This window comes from Malaclemys terrapin, chromosome 15 (assembly GCF_027887155.1).
Source record: "Malaclemys terrapin pileata isolate rMalTer1 chromosome 15, rMalTer1.hap1, whole genome shotgun sequence".
Classification (NCBI taxonomy): domain Eukaryota; kingdom Metazoa; phylum Chordata; order Testudines; family Emydidae; genus Malaclemys; species Malaclemys terrapin.
The window spans coordinates 11,889,258-11,905,027 of NC_071519.1; the positions used below are offsets into that span (position 1 = coordinate 11,889,258).

The following is a 15,770-nucleotide window of genomic DNA, read 5'->3' on the forward strand; positions in this document are numbered from 1 at the left end:
TGAAACTGACAGTAGTAGTCTGGGGGAGAGGAGAGAGTCGATGACACAGCCTCATCTCGGGATGACGAGAGAAATCCCTCTGCATCTGTCAGTACCATCGGGGCCGGGCTGATTGGGGCATCGTCCAATCCCGGTTTCAAATGCCTACTCGGTGAAGGACAGGTATGTGCTACAGGAGAGGATTCCCGTGCTGAACAGGATTGTTCTGATGGCGAATATTGGGGCCACGAGCTCTCATATGGCCAAACCGGTTGATCCTGCTGTTGCAGCGCTGGTGCCCAAAGACTCAAGTACCAGTACCTCCTGGATTCAGTCCGATGTACCGGGGGGTTCGGTGACCAGGATTCAACTGCGTCCCGGGGTGAGCTCCATGAGGTGCTTCTTGCGGCGAAGAAGTGGTGGGTTGGGGGGGAGGGGCTCTGTCTTCCCGTGTACGGGCAGGGAAGTAGAGACAGATGCTGCACCTAGATGTGGTGTGGGTTTCCCACAAGCAGTATAGACAGCTCGTCACTGAGGGAGAACAAAGGAGGACAGGAAGTGCAGACTTTGAATCATGTCCTCTTAGTCATAATCCAGCATCCAGACCTAGGTGCTGGAAGGGGGTGGGGGGGGTTGAAGGAGAACCGCATCCTGAGCCTTGTGGAACTTTTAGAAACAAGAAAAATCACTACAGAAACCAAGAAAATCCTGACTATAGAGAATACCCAGACACAGGTGCTGGGGGCAAAGTGGGGAGTTGGGGATTGTTTGGCGGGAAACCGCTGGAATAGTATATCCAGTCCTTAATCCTACAAAACGTTCAGAAACAAGAAAACTACATAAAACAACTACAAAACTACACAAAACAAAGTCCTTGCAATGAGAGGCCTGGACCTAGCATAACCCACAGCCATCTTGTGGGCTCAGCCACCATAAGTTGGAAACAAAACTAGAGTCAGGGGAATTCGGCCTTGTCATAGGCAGACAGATAGAAAAGTATTAGCTGCAGCGCTACTAACTGGAGATAGACTGACATTCACAGTGTCATGAGAATGGATGAGTTAGCCTTGAGTTTCTGTCTGATAATAAAAAGTAAAAAGTTTTGCTGTTGCTAAAGAAATTTTAAATAAATAGTTAGAAAGTGTACTTTAAATAGGCAGAGAGTCCCAGTCTACTGCTGGTTAAGCAATTCTACCCTGACAGTGTATTCCACTAACAAAGCACAAAGATAAGTGGACCTTGAGAAGTTTTAACTAACTTTGAAAAACACAAAAGCTAATGCAATAGGTGGTCTTAGGCATGTGAACCCCTGTATAGTGAAAACGATTGGTTAGTGTGTTTGCATAGCTATGTCTTAAGTAAAATAATTGGTTAAAGCATAGATAAGAGAAATCCTCATTTTAATTATAATGGGGGTCTGGAGACGGGATCGTTGGATCTTAACTCCGAGATACAGCTCAAGACCAAAGGTGCCAGGACTTTTACCCCTGCACGACCATATTGCACAGAAGACGGAGCTCCGGACGAGAGCAGATCCTGACTGGCCACCGGGAGACGTCCAGCTGTCTTTGCCGGGAGGGGTGAGCATTAGATGCTTGGCGTATGTGTTCTCTTGATTTGATGCTAATAGAGACATGCACGTGTTTAAGGATATTACTGTGTAAGGCTCTTTCATTGGGAAAGGGCCCTGCAGACCTGTAGCACCCTGAGTTCACTAGGAAGGGATATTGGCCCTGAGCCTTGGGAGGGGTGAAGTTGGGCCCCTTGTCCCTGCGTACCCACAAGGACTGATACGGGGTGGAAAAGCGTTAAATTGTGCGGGTTACATCCTGACTAAAGAAAGAAAATGCGTCACCAGGGACGAGGGGACAGCAGAAGCTCTGACTTGGACCGGGCGGCGGTGAGAGGGAACTGGAGACGCAGGCAAAACCACAAGGCAACGCAAGGGCGCACACGTGACCCCACAGACACTACTACTATAAAAAGCTCCGGCTCTGGGAGCAGGGCGCATGTGCATTAGCCTCAGTGGAATTCAATAGGGACCGTCGCTCAAAGAAGAACCTGCTTTAACCAACACACACGGCATTGACGAAACTCTGTAGTGCAGACGTTGCCATAGTTAGGTCAGCCTAGCCCCCACTATAGACACAGCTGGGTCTGCGGAACAATTCTCGGCTGACCACTTTCAGCTGTAGCGCTTGCAGTGTAGACATGCTTTTAGTTCCTAGAGAGCTCTCTGTGCGAACCCATGACAGCTCTGTAACAAAAACACCTCATGTGTCCTGGTCTTTACATCCAGATTATAGTAATATCGAGCACAGAGGGAAACTGAGCTATGTACTGGAATCATATAAATATTACCAACATTCCCACGTGCAATGGTCATAGCCCTCAGAAAGAAAGCAAAGGGTAGGGGCTGGACTTTAATGCATCCAATAAGGATAAATTAAATATATATATTTTGTTAATTATTTTTTGTGCCATTGGTCATTTAAAATTTGTGTACGTCTAAAAATGATACTGGGATGAGACATAAGCGAAGGGGGGAGGAGGGCAAGACATGGAAACCAGTCTACACATGTATGAGTAGTAAAAGTATAGAGTTATTACTACAGAGTTTCTTTAGAGAACCCACAGCTTCCAATAACCAAAGGGACAGGAATGCTTACCCAGCGAGGCCACCTTCTCATAGTTCTCCTCCATGACGTCTCTGTAGAGAGCTCTCTGAGTGGGGTCCAGCAGAGCCCACTCTGACTTGGTGAAATACAGAGCCACCTCCTCAAAGGTCACCAGCCCCTGAAAGAGCAAGAGCCCCCCACTTAGTACTTTAGTACGAGCCCAGGATTCCTGGGAGAGCAGGAACAGGAAAATGGAAGCTCTGGGAGGGACATGGTCATACAGTCCCACTCCCACCCTGAGGAGCCAGGAGGCACCAGGTTGAGGGAAGAAAAAGAGAGCCCCTCACGATGGCCAGGGGGGGCAGGGGTCGTCATATTCATAGACTCAGACTCATAGACTTTAAGGTCAGAAGGGACCATTATGATCATCTGGTCTGACCCCCTGCATGCTGCAGGCCATAAAACCGTCCCTACCCCTTCCCTGGACTCTGCTGTTGAAGTCCCCAATCCTGTTTTCATCACACACCTACTAGCCAGAGACGGATATAGGAAATGGAGTCGCCGGCAGGGTCAGGGACAGCCTCCTGGCAGGAATCCCAATATCCCCCCCATAAAATTTTATATAAAAACAAACACCTGGAAGAAACAGGAAGTCGACAGGAAAAAATGTCAGAAGCTTGGAATTGTAGAAAATTAATAAGGCGAAGCAAAGAAAGATATGGAGAAACCTCTGGCCAGCAGGATTAAGGAAATATGAAGGAGGGTTGTGTTTATTTTAGTATATTAACAACAACAAAAATCCTAACAATGTTATTGGTCCATTAGTAGACGGAAAGGACAGAAACATCAATAATAATAATACAGAAGAAGTAAAAATGTTCAATGACTATTTCTCTCCTGGATTTGGGGAAAACAAGCAAATGATGTTGTGGTATTTTTATTAATAATGACACTCTTTTCATTAAAATCAGAACTCATGAAGACCTTAAATAGAAGCTCCTAACATCAGACGTTTTTGAAATCGGCAGTTCCAGATATCTTCCATTTAAGAGTTTTAAAAAAGCAGGCCGAGGAGCTCTCTGGACCATTAATGCTGTTTTTCAAGAGCTCTTGGAACACTGCGGAAACTCCAGAAGACTGGAAGAAAGCTAAAGTTTCCCCAATATTTAAAAAAAGTGTAAAAGGGATAACCAAGATAATAGCCCTCACATTGAACCTGGGCAAGATAATGCGGGGGAAGAGGGGGAATTAAAAGAGGGTAATATAATTCATTCCAATCAACATGAATTTAGGAAAAACAGACCCTCACAAACTAATTGGATTTTTTTTTTTTTTAAGGAGATCAGAAGTTTGGTTGATAAAGGAATAGTGTTAATGTAATATACTTTGATTTCTTTAAGGTATTTGACTTGGTACAACATGATACTTAAACAACTACATCAATACAAAATTAACATGACATACATGAACTAGATTTAAAACCAGCTGATACATTTCAAAGTGTAACTCTAAATGGTCACGTGGGTGGGTTTCTATTAGGGTCCCACAGGGATCGGTTATTGGCCCTCTGCTATTTAACTTGCTTATCAATGACTTGGAAGAGAATATATCATCACTGATGAAGTTTGCTGATGACACAAAGTTTGGGAGAGTGGTAAATAATGAAGTGTATCTGTTGGTTCAGGCTGCAGCACTGGGAGTCTGGGAAGTTTTTGCAGCCCTGGCCAGGGGGTTAATTCCTGTTCCACAAACAGGGGAAAGTTCCACACGCAAACCCAAGGAGTCTGCTCCTTCAATGTGGGGCCTAATCCGAATTCATTCTGGCAAGTTTGTCCTCTCTCTTTCCCCACCCTGATTATTTCCTGCCCTCTCCCACCTCCAGCAGCTCCCACCCTCCTGTACATTTACGGCCCATCTCCCTCCAGCCAGAACCCACCACCAGCTCCGTGATAATCCCATACCTCAGCTAACTCCGCTGCAGCCATTGCCTTTCCTCTGGAAGGGTGGGACGATCTAGAGCAAAACATGGACGTTATTCTGTAGTCTGTCGGGGTGAAAAGAGCAATTGGAGAGATTTCAGAATGGGCTTTTGTTCGTTTCTCCACAGAGTCCCCACGAGACGTTTTTCCCTGGAAACTTCCAGTGTGGCAGAGCCTACAATGTCAAACAGTGACTTTATCAGAGGAAGGTCTTCCCACCAGGATTAAACCCTCCCAGGCCTGGTCTACAAAGACCTGGTCTACACTAGGTCAGCGTAAGCTGCATTGCACTGACTTAGTTGCACATGTATCTGCACTTAAGTTTGTCTTCCACCAATGTAAGCTGTCCATTATGCCAACACAGTAACACCACCTCCCCAAACAACACTGAGCCATGGTCGATGTACTGAGGTCAACACAGTGCAAGTGTAAACATTGCGTTACCTGTGCCGACCCTAACAGGTCTCCAGCAGCTATCCCAGAATGGCTCAGGGCAACCATTTCCCACCTAAACAATGAGAAACTGCTGTAGATAAAATGGGTGGGAAAACACCCCAAAGCTGAGGAGATTTTAAATTGACACTGGCCAATTTGAGAGAAAATGGAGAAAAATCTGAGGAGAAAGGAGAATTAGTCAATAATTTGAGAAAAAATAGGGAATTCACATGGATTTCCTATCCACAATTGATAGTTAGAGAAAAGGGGAACAATTGAGGAGATTGTTGCCAATTTTAGAGGACGGGAAAGCGGAGGAGATTTCACCCCCCTCTCCCTGTAAGCCCTGGCCTGTTGAGAGATGGTGAAATCTGCCATGTCACACTCTCTCTCCGCTTCCTCCATCTCTGTCTTCCCCCCTTTCCCTTCCTGACACCTCCACCCTCCAGACACACAAAGTGCAAACCCCACTGGGGCCCAGTCTCTTCCACTCCTGAATCCCCCAGTTTGCTCCCTGGGCAGATCCTGGCAGGAGCTGAGGGCAGCTGCTTCACTGCTGCACAGCAGCTCCCAGCCCTCCCTCAGGGACATTCACAACCAGGGAGCACATACCCAGGGGCTGTGAAATCCGAGGCTCCTGGGACATTTGTACAGAGTCACTTCCCTGCCCAACCCCAGCACTTTCCCTGAGGTCTCTAGCTCAGCAGTTGGTGTTGGCAGAGCCCGGGGCGACTGTAGGGGGCTAGTTCCAGCCACTGGAGAAAGTCTCTCCCCTTGGCTGGGCACCGAAGGCGCTTTAACAAAGGTCTCTCCATGGCACAGACCCTGCTGGGGCAGAGGAGCTGCTTGGCCCAGCGTTCCCAGATCACACTGGAGGCAGCAGCATGTGACCCAAGAAACTCAAACCTGACACCTTGAGTGGAAAGTGAGAGAGAGCAGCCTCCCTTCCGTCAGCAACAGCCAGCGCCCCTGGTGACAGTAACTAATGACACCACCTCCCTCAAGTTAATCCAGAGTCACGCCTTGTTCTTATTGCAATGTCAATCCAGACACTGGAGTCAATGAGACCGGAAATGTGGTATAGGAGGGAGGAGCCAAAATCCTTTAAAACATATAATGGGGGATCCCCCCTTCCCCACCACCGCTGCTCCCCACATCTGGGGCAAGGACTCATGGCAATTTGCCAACCACCATTTGGGCAGGGCTGGAGGGTTTGGAACGTGTTAATATGCTACAAGGACCTCTTACAACTTCACATATAACATTGCCACACATAATTCATTGGGACAATAATGGCCAGCAAATTATGAGTTTTCCAATGGTCCCTCACAAGGCATAATTTGTACCATGATTATTGCAATCAGCTGTAGGGTGTGGACACAGGGCTACGTTCTTTCACACACCCCCCACCCCCTCCGTGCCATCCATTCACACAGGCACCAGGGAGCCCAGGTCAATGCTGCTTTAACAGGAGAGAGGAGGGAATGGAGGAGCCAAAAGATTCAACAAATTCTCATGTCCTGTCCCTGACAAATAATGATCACCAGGGATCCAAATCAGCACCAGGGGGAAAGACCCCTCATGGTGACTGTCTGTCATAGGTTCTGGACACTTTTCTGGCAAAAGCAATGGCCAGAATGTGAGGCGTTAATACAGGAGGCGGGAGAGAGGCGGCTGCTCTGGGCACTGCCTGAGGGAGCAGGGACTAGGCCAGAGATAGGCAAACTACGGCCTGCAGGCCACATCCAGCCCGTGGGACCCTACTGCCCGGCCCCTGAGCTCCTGGATTGGGAGGGTAGGCCCCTGGCCCTCCTCCGCTGTTCCCCCTCCCCTGCAGCCTCAGCACACTACGCCGCCGGTGCAATGCTCTGGACGGCTGGGCAGCGCAGCTACAGAGCCGTGGCCTGACCCGGTGCTGTGTGCTGTACTGTGGCATGGCTGGCTCCAGCCACAGCCGCGGGGCCACCCACCAGTGCTCCAGGCGGCGCAGTAAGAGGGCTGGGGAGTTGGGGATGGTGGTCAGGGGGCAGGGGTGTGGTTAGGGGTCGGGGCAGTCAGAGGGCAGGGAACGGAGGGGTTGAATGGGTGCAGGGATCCCGGGGGCCAGTCAGGAAGAAGGGGGTTTAGATGGGGCAGTGCGGGGGCAGTCAGGGAACAGGGAGTGGGGGGAGGCAGGGCGGATGGGGCAGGGATCCCGGGGGGGCACATCAGGGGGCAAGAAGCAGGATGAGGGATAGGGGGTGGGGGCCAGGCCACGGTTGTCTGTTTGGGGGGCACAGCCTCCCCTAACCAGCCCTCCATACGATTTCCGAAACCCGATGCAGCCCTCAGGCCAAAAAGTTTGCCCGCTCCTGGACTAGGCCATGCACAGAGCAGCCCCAGGAGGGGAGGAAACCCCTCATCCCATACCTGGGGAAAGGGAAAGTCAGTCAGGGCCCAGCGCAGTGTCCTGTTAGCAGCTGGGAGACACCGTACCCCAGACAGCGAGCGGGAGGCCCCCGGCTTTCATAGAATCGTAGGCCTGGAAGGGACCTCGAGAGGTCGTCTAGTCCAGTCCCCGGCACTCAAGGCAGGACTCAGTATTATCTAGACCATCCCTGAGAGGTGTTTGTCCATCCGGCTCTTAAACATCCCCAATGATGGAGACTCCACAACCTCCCTGAGCAATTTACCCCAGCGCTGAACCCCCCCGACAGTAGGGACGTGTTTCCTCCTGTCCGACCTACACCGCCCCGGTTGCCAGTTAACCCCGTGGCTTCTGCTCCAGCCGCAGCGGTTCCGGGGAACGATTCTTCCCCCTCCGCATGGGCCTGAAACCTGGTCTCGCCTCCCGCTCGGCCTCTTTCCCCGCAGCGACTGTGGGGCGAGTCGCCTTCACCTGCAAACACGCTGCTGTTAACGGAGATAACGGGGTGGGGGGAGGGGCACGGGGCTGGTAACGGAGATAACGGGCGGGGTAGGGGGGTTGAGAGCCCCAGGTGCTGACACCCCGCCACCCCTCCCTGCACCCTGTTGAACCGGGCTCCCCTTTCCCATCCCCGGGCCGGCTGCTTTAACAGCCCCATGTACTCGCTGGCAGCCTCCCACCCGGCAGCACCAACACAGCCGCTTAAGGTGGCCCGCAGCCCCCCTCCCCCCCAAGGCAGCTGCTTCCCTCCAGCGCCCGGGGCCCCAAACCCGCCTGAGCTCCCAGCGCTGGCCGCAGGCCCGGGCACTGCCCGGGGGGGGGGGGGGGGGTCAGGCCGCCCCCGAGCCCAGCCCACCTTAAGTGGAGCCCGGGAGCCAGCGGGCCGGAGTAGGGGGCGAGCCCAGCCCACAGGCGTCCCCCAGCCCGGCTGCGAGCTCAGCTCCCCAGCACTGATCGGGGGCTCCGGCCCGGCTCCCTCGGCCTCGAGTCCAGCTCCGGGAGCAGCCTGGCCCCGCTGCGGTCCTCCCCGGCTGCCTCTGCCCAGCCCGGCCCAGAGCGCCCAGCCCGGCCCCCGAGCCTGCCCGCCAGGATGGGGGAGCCCAGATCCCCAACCTGGGGCCCGCCTGCAAACAGCCTACCCTCCTGCACCCCGACTCCTTGCCCCCCGAGCCCCCTGCCTGCCCCCCGGCCCCCGAGCCCCTCCCCCGAGCCCCCTGCCTGCCCCCCGGCCCCTCCCCCGAGCCCCCTGCCTGCCCCCCGGCCCCCGAGCCCCTCCCCCGAGCCCCCTGCCTGCCCCCCGGCCCCCAACCCCCTCCCCCGAACCCCCTCCCCGCCCCCCAGCCCCCAACCCCCTCCCCCGAGCCCCCTGCCTGCCCCCCGGCCCCCAACCCCCCTGCCCCCCGCCCTGAGCCCCCTGCTGCACACCACACCCCTCCTGCACCCCAACCCCCTGCCCTGAGCCCCCTCCTGCCCCCGGCCCCCAACCCCCTGCCCTGAGCCCCCTCCTACACCCCAACCCCCTGCCCTGAGCCCCCTCCTACACCCCAACCCCCTGCTCTGAGCCCCCTCCTACACCCCAACCCCCTGCCCTGAGCCCCCTCCTGCCCCCGGCCCCCAACCCCCTGCCCTGAGCCCCCTCCTGCACCCCAACCCCCTGCCCTGAGCCCCCTCCTGCCCCCGGCCCCCAACCCCCTGCCCTGAGCCCCCTCCTACACCCCAACCCCCTGCCCTGAGCCCCCTCCTACACCCCACACCCCTCCTTTGCTCCAATCCCTTGCCCTGAGCCCCTCCCTGCACACCGCACCCCCTCCCACACCCCAACCTTTATGATGTTCACCTTTAAAAAACAAATTCCCTGGGCTATGGCGGGAGCAGAGGGGTCCCGGGGGCACGCGCACTGGAGGGGGCGGGGCCCGGCCACGCGCAGTGCCGGCGGGGGGCAGGACAGGCTCCGCGGGAGGAGGCTCCCCACTCACCCGCTGTCGGTCCCCGGGCCCGGCTCTGCCGCGCGCGCAGGGCTAGGGGCGGGGAAACGCCCCCTCTCCTCGACGCGAGCTGCGCCTGCCCGGAAGCTGCTGCTCGGTGGCGCGCGGGGCCTGCTGGGAAATGGAGTCTCCCGCCGGCTCTGGGCGGGCGCCGCGCATGCGCAGCGCTCAGCGACTACTGGCGCGGGGCGGCAGAGGAGGGTCCGGTTCTGACCGTCTCCCTAGCAACGCTGCTGAGCCCGCGAACCCCGTGAGCGACCGCCCCCTCGCCGCCATGGGATCCCGCTCGTGCTCCGCGCCTGCTCCGCCCCTTTTCCCGAGGCCCCCACCCCCTCAGTGGTTTGAGCTGGGGGGATAGCTCAGTGGTTTGAGCGTTAGCCTCTTAAACCCAGGGCTGTGAGTTCAATCCTTGAGGGGGCCATTTAGGGGTAAGGGGCAAAATCAGTACTTGGTCTTGCTAGTGAAGGCAGGGCCTGGACTTGATGACCTTTCAAGGTCCCTTCCAGTTCTGAAGAGATAGAATATCTCTATTTATTTATTTATTTATTTACCCCCTTTCCCCGAGGCTCTGCTGGGCTCCACCCCTTTCCCCAAAGCCCCGCCCCTTGCCCCACCCCTGCTCCTCCCATTTCCCCAAGGCCCCGCCCCCTGGGCAGAAGCTGGAGCTGCCTGGGGAGTCTGGGCCACTCTGGGGAGCCCCAGACCCTCCCCCTGCCCTGGGCGCTGCGCCCTGGGGGGGGGACACGGGCCGGGGGCGGCTATTACCCCAGATGCTCAGGGAGGCAACCCCAGCGCAGCTTCGTTTGCGTAAGAGCCTTTGGTGAGGGACCTTGTCAAAGGGCTTCTGGAAACCTAACTCCACTCGATCCACTGGATCCCCCTTGTTCACAGGCCTGTTGACCCTCCCAACCAATTCTAGTAGATGGTGAGGCCTGAGTTCAGGCTTACAGACCTGTCATTGCCGGGATCACCGCTGGAGACCTGTTTAAAAATTGACGTTGCATTAGTTATCCTCCAGTCGTCTGGTACAGAAGCTGATGTAAATGATAGGTTGCAGACTACAGTTAGTAGTTCTGCAATTTGGCATTTGAGTGCCCTCAGAACTCTTGGGTGAGACCATCTGGCCCTGGTGACTTATTGCTGTTTAATTGATTGATTTGTTCCAAAACCTATCGTCCTTGAGTGCTCCTTTAGCACCTTGATCGTTCAATGGCCCCACTGGTTGTCCCTTACATAGGAGTAACTGCTACCAGTAGCAGATTCCTACAGGGAGCAGTTTCTCATAAAACAATGTGATGATAACACAGGGTGACTGAAATGAGACCAATTTCAAGCAAGGGGGACAAAACACAACATTGCATTGGCCAGGAATTGAACCCGGGTCAACTGCTTGGAAGGCAGCTATGCTCACCACTATACCACCAATGCACTGTAAAGAGTGTGTCATGTAGGTGTGAACTGTGCAAGCAAAGCAGTGACACAGCCACAGAGCTAATGAGCAGGATGGGTTTGAGTGGTGGCAGCACGTTAGGTCTGGGCAGGGTCCCAGACTGACTGAACAATAGGGAGAGGGGCTCTCTATCCCGGCAGGAGTTGGACCCAGCTCCACTGCTCCCCTAAGAGATGGGAAATGAAGATAAATTCATCTGACTTAAAAAGGAAGGAGGCTGCTCCTTTTAAAAGAAAATGTTTGTGTTCCATCCTGCTCGGTACAGAGGGGTTTCATGTTGCGGTAGCCACTGAACTGAAGGAGGGAGATGATTTTTTTGACAAGGACGGACGCCTCATTCTATGGGTGTTTGGTACATGCAGGCAGCCCCTGTTCCTGCCTCTTTCCTGGGGAAATCAAGTTACTGGACCAACTACCAAAACTTTTTACAGAAAGGTGGGAAAAGGAGATGCCCACACAATGGTGCCAGGACATAAGGAATGAACCACAACACGCGTCTTCTATGCGCAGTAATTCTTGAAAAGTGATTGATCTCCACTCACTTGTATTTGAAGCGATGTTCAGTTTCACCCTGGGCAAACTACAAGGCTGAAGCAATTTCATGGATTGTGACACTAGGACTGAAGGGTTATTTAGTGTTATAATCAATTGTAAAAAACAAAAACAAACAAACAAACAAAAAAAACAGTTCATCTAAACTTGAGCTTCCTGTGATGAAAGGCTGGTTTCCCCAATTCAGTTCCAAATGCTCTTCTTGAATTGCCCCTGGGTTCCCTGCATGCCACAGCAGGGGTGAAAGCAGAAACCCCAGCTCTGCTTTAGGTACATAAGGAACTAGCTGAAGCAATCTTGGACCCATTAGTGGTTATCTTCGAGAACTCATGGTAGAGCACAGGTAAGGTCCCAAAGGACTGGAGAAGAGGAAACATTGTTCCCTTTTTTAAAGAGTGACCTTGGGAATTAAAGACCAGCCAAGCCAATCATCGATCCTGGGAAAGAGAATGGAAGAAATGGTTAAACTATCAATTGAGACTTGTAGGGTTATAAATTAAAACTAGCAAAGATTTGTCAAGAAGAAATCATGCCAAACCAACCTAATTTCCTCCCTTGACAAGGTTACCAGCCTAGTGGGCAGAGGGGAAGCAGTAGACATGCTGTATCTTGATTTTAGTAAAGGATTTTCACAGTCCCACATGATGGTCTCATAAGCAAAGTTGGAAAATGTGGTCTGATGAAATGACAATAGGGAGGGTGCACAACCACTTGAAAGGCTGCAGTCAGAGAGCAACTAGCGATGGTTCACTGTCAAACTGGAAGGACACATCCAGTAGGGTCCAGTGGGTCCTGGAGTGCTGGGGGGGAACGGGACGGGGACGGGGGTGGGGGGAGCTGAGATTGACTGCCAGTGGAGTCGGCACCTATGCCCATGTCTCCTACCGACAGTGTCCATGTGAAACATTCCAGCCCTGGTTGGTAACAAGGGGCGGAGGGGAGTGCCAGCCGCAGGTCGGAACGTTTGAATGAGCTGGCAAATCAGACACTTTTGTGTGACCAGAATAGGAAATGGAACTGGAACCCTAAGCTACTAAATAATCATCCAATTACCCGATCTTCTTCGCCTTGTGAAATACTGTTGCAAAGCAGCTGCAGCCTAGCCCTGGGCACTGGATTCAAGATGCCAGACCATTATTGTTCGCTCCGGGGTAGGGCATTGGCATTCTGATGTCAGACCATGTTGATTTTGAACTTTCACCAGTTTTATTATTGATCCCTTGAAAAGGAATCTTTCCTGAGGTGTTTCCTGCCCCGGGGACTCTGCATAAGGAGCAGAAATGGCAGTCTTGGGAAGACGCTTTCCCCCCTTTAGCTGAAGGTTCTCCCCACACACACACACATTCTCCCCTGATCTACACTACCGTGTTATGTCAATACAAGGCAACCTTTGTGCATGTGTCTACACTAACATTTGGCTCCCTGTGATGGGGTGGGGGATGACCCCATCCAGTGTGGGGTGAGTGCACCCGATCCTTTGAGCAGCCCTCTGACTCTAGGCAGTGAGAGCTAAGGGCTAAAGTCAATAGGGGTGTCCTGATGTGCAGGGCTGTAAGGCCTAGTGGTCAGAGTCAATATAATTGCCCTGATCCACAGAGCACTAGGGCCCCGTGGCCCAAGTCAACGGGGTAACCCTTCTCTGCAGGGCAGCGAGGTTTGGCAGCCAGAGTCAATAAGGCTACTCTGGTTTGCTGTGCAGCAAGGCCTAGTGACCTGAAGAGGGACACCACCCCGGGGTGGAGGATGGCCAGTGAGTGCAGTTAATTCAGTTCTCAGCCTGTTTCCTTCACCCACATTCATAGATTCTAGGACTGGAAGGGACTTCAAGAGGTCATCGAGTCCAGTCACCTGCCCTCATGGCAGGACCAAATACTGTCTAGACCATCCCTGATAGATAGTTATCTAACCTACTCTTAAATATCTCCAGAGATGGAGATTCCACAACCTCCCTAGGCAGTTTATTCCAGTGTTTAACCACCCTGCAGTTAGGAACTTTTTCCTAATGTCCAACCTAAACCTCCCTTGCTGCAGTTTAAGCCCACTGCTTCTTGTTCTATCTTTAGAGGCTAAGGTGAACAAGTTTTCTCCCTCTTCCTTATGAAACCCTTTTAGATACCTGAAATCTGCTATCATGTCCCCTCTCAGTCTTCTCTTTTCCAAACTAAATAAACCCAATTCTTTCAGCCTTCCTTCATAGGTCATGTTCTCAAGACCTTTAATCATTCTTGTTGCTCTTCTCTGGACCGTCTCCAATTTCTCCACATCTTTCTTGAAATGCGGTGCCCAGAACTGGACACAATACTCCAGTTGAGGCCTAACCAGTGCAGAGTAGAGTGGAAGAATGACTTCTCGTGTCTTGCTCACAACACACCAGTTAATACATCCCAGAATACATACTCACACTGTTGACTCATATTTAGTTTGTGGTCAACTATAACCCCTAGATCCCTTTCTGCCGTACTCCTTCCTAGACAGTCTCTTCCCATTCTGTATGTGTGAAACCGATTGTTCCTTCCTAAGTGGAGCACTTTGCATTTGTCTTTGTTAAACTTCATCCTGTTTAACTCAGAACATTTCTCCAATTTGTCCAGATCATTTTGAATTATGACCCTGTCCTCCAAAGCAGTTGCAATCCCTCCCAGTTTGGTATCATCTGCAAACTTAATAAGTGTACTTTCTATGCCAATATCTAAGTCGTTAATGAAGACATTGAACAGAGCCAGTCCCAAAACAGACCCCCGAGGAACCCCACTTGTTATGCCTTTCCAGTAGGATTGGGAACCATTAATAACAACTCTCTGAGTGTGGTTATCCAGCCAGTTATGCACCCACCTTATAGTAGCCCCATCTAAATTGTATTTGCCTAGTTTATCGATAAGAATATCATGCGAGACTGTATCAAATGCCTTACTAAAGTCTAGGCATACCACATCCACAGCTTCTCCCTTATCCACAAGACTCGTTATCCTATCGAAGAAAGCTATCAGATTGGTTTGACATGATTTGTTCTTTACAAATCCATGCTGGCTATTCCCGATCACCTTACCACCTTCCAAATATTTGCAGATGATTTCCTTAATTCCTTAGGGCATTGCACCACCATGTGGATGTTTCATGTCCTGCCTCAATTTCACACAGAAACAATTTCCTTTGCACAGATCCATGAACAGCAAAACCTCCCTGGGTCTCTTGTCTGAGCCAGGGTATTGAATTGTATTGAAACCTTCTCTCCTGCAAGGGCAATGGTCAAACAGAGGGGACATGGCCACCTGCATCCCCGACAGTGAGATATTGGCTTGGCTTTTTCCTCATCCTACAGCTGTTATTCCCTGGAATGTCAGGGATGGCATAAAACTAGTTCATTCTTGCTACGAGAGAGAAAAAACAGGGGGGGGGGCTTAATTGTCATGGTTTGATTACATAAAGTTTAGGGTTTAATTAAGATAGAAAAAATAATTACTGATTCCTCTAAATAATAATATAAACTTGAAATTAGAACAGAGATAAACCTTGTCAGGAACGGCTAATTTTCCAAATGATCCTCACAACATTATTCATTTCCACGTCACCCCCATAGGAGGTCTGGGCATCGCCAGTTTTACTGCTCTGCATCCACCTTCCCACTAGATACGCTGGTTTTGGTTATTCCCAGTTTGGGAAAATTGTAAAGTGCAGAATTTGAATAGTGACGCTGCTGTCCTTCCTGCACCCGCTCACCACTGCTATACTGCATGTCAGACTGAACCCGCCCCACACACTCAATCTGCTCTGCGGGATCGTTTCACGCTGCATGGAGCAGAGCGTGGGGTGGGCAGTTTGTGGGTGAACGGTTCCTATTTTCTCTCTTCATTCACACAGAGCTGAGATTCTGCGCTCCTGGGCCTGACGTGGAAATGTCTTGTCATGGAAACTTCAAAGTGAAAATCCTTCCCCAAATCAGTCCCTCTCAGTGAGCTGTGAGGACAGGAACCTTTAGGGTGAAAAACCTCTGGGAATGAGGAGGAGAATGTCACACTTCATTCAAGACTTGACTATGTTAAAATTAATAGGGAATATTTTTGCGGGGAGGGGGACAAATTCATAAAAACCTCAGCCACTACTTGTCAGAAACAGAATTCAAACCCACTTCTCCACAGGAAGTCTCTAATTTAGATACACTACCACATGCTGCTCAACCATATTAAAAGCCAGGAGAAAGGAGGGCAGCATGGCACCTAACCAATGTAGAATCTGATTCCTCCAAGGGGCGAAGGCTATCCTTCTTCTATCCTTGTTAAACAGCCCTCTTCCTTGGATTGCCCTTGCTGGGGATCAGGATAGGGGAAAACCAGTGTCTGAGGATTAATTTAAGACCGTATTTTGATT

The 15,770-nt window shown here is 51.8% G+C and overlaps 1 protein-coding gene and 1 non-coding gene across 3 annotated transcripts in view; both read right to left on the reverse strand.

Moving 5' to 3' along the window:
- LOC128822975 (zinc finger protein 420-like) overlaps positions 1-9,447 on the reverse strand; it is a 56,429-nt gene extending 46,982 nt beyond the window's left edge. For both annotated transcript variants that reach the window (XM_054004909.1, XM_054004910.1), the window contains exons 1-3: positions 9,395-9,447; positions 4,559-4,751; positions 2,649-2,775 (exon numbers count right to left, since the gene is read on the reverse strand). In XM_054004909.1, the coding sequence (XP_053860884.1) occupies positions 2,649-2,775; positions 4,559-4,624 (193 nt within the window). In that variant the 5' untranslated portion in view covers positions 4,625-4,751; positions 9,395-9,447. The remainder of the gene's footprint in view (positions 1-2,648; positions 2,776-4,558; positions 4,752-9,394) is intronic.
- Positions 9,448-10,759: 1,312 nt separating this feature from the next.
- On the reverse strand, positions 10,760-10,831 carry TRNAG-UCC (transfer RNA glycine (anticodon UCC)). The gene has a single exon. It is a non-coding gene; the product is annotated as a tRNA-Gly (tRNA).
- Between the last annotated feature and the right edge of the window lie 4,939 nt (positions 10,832-15,770).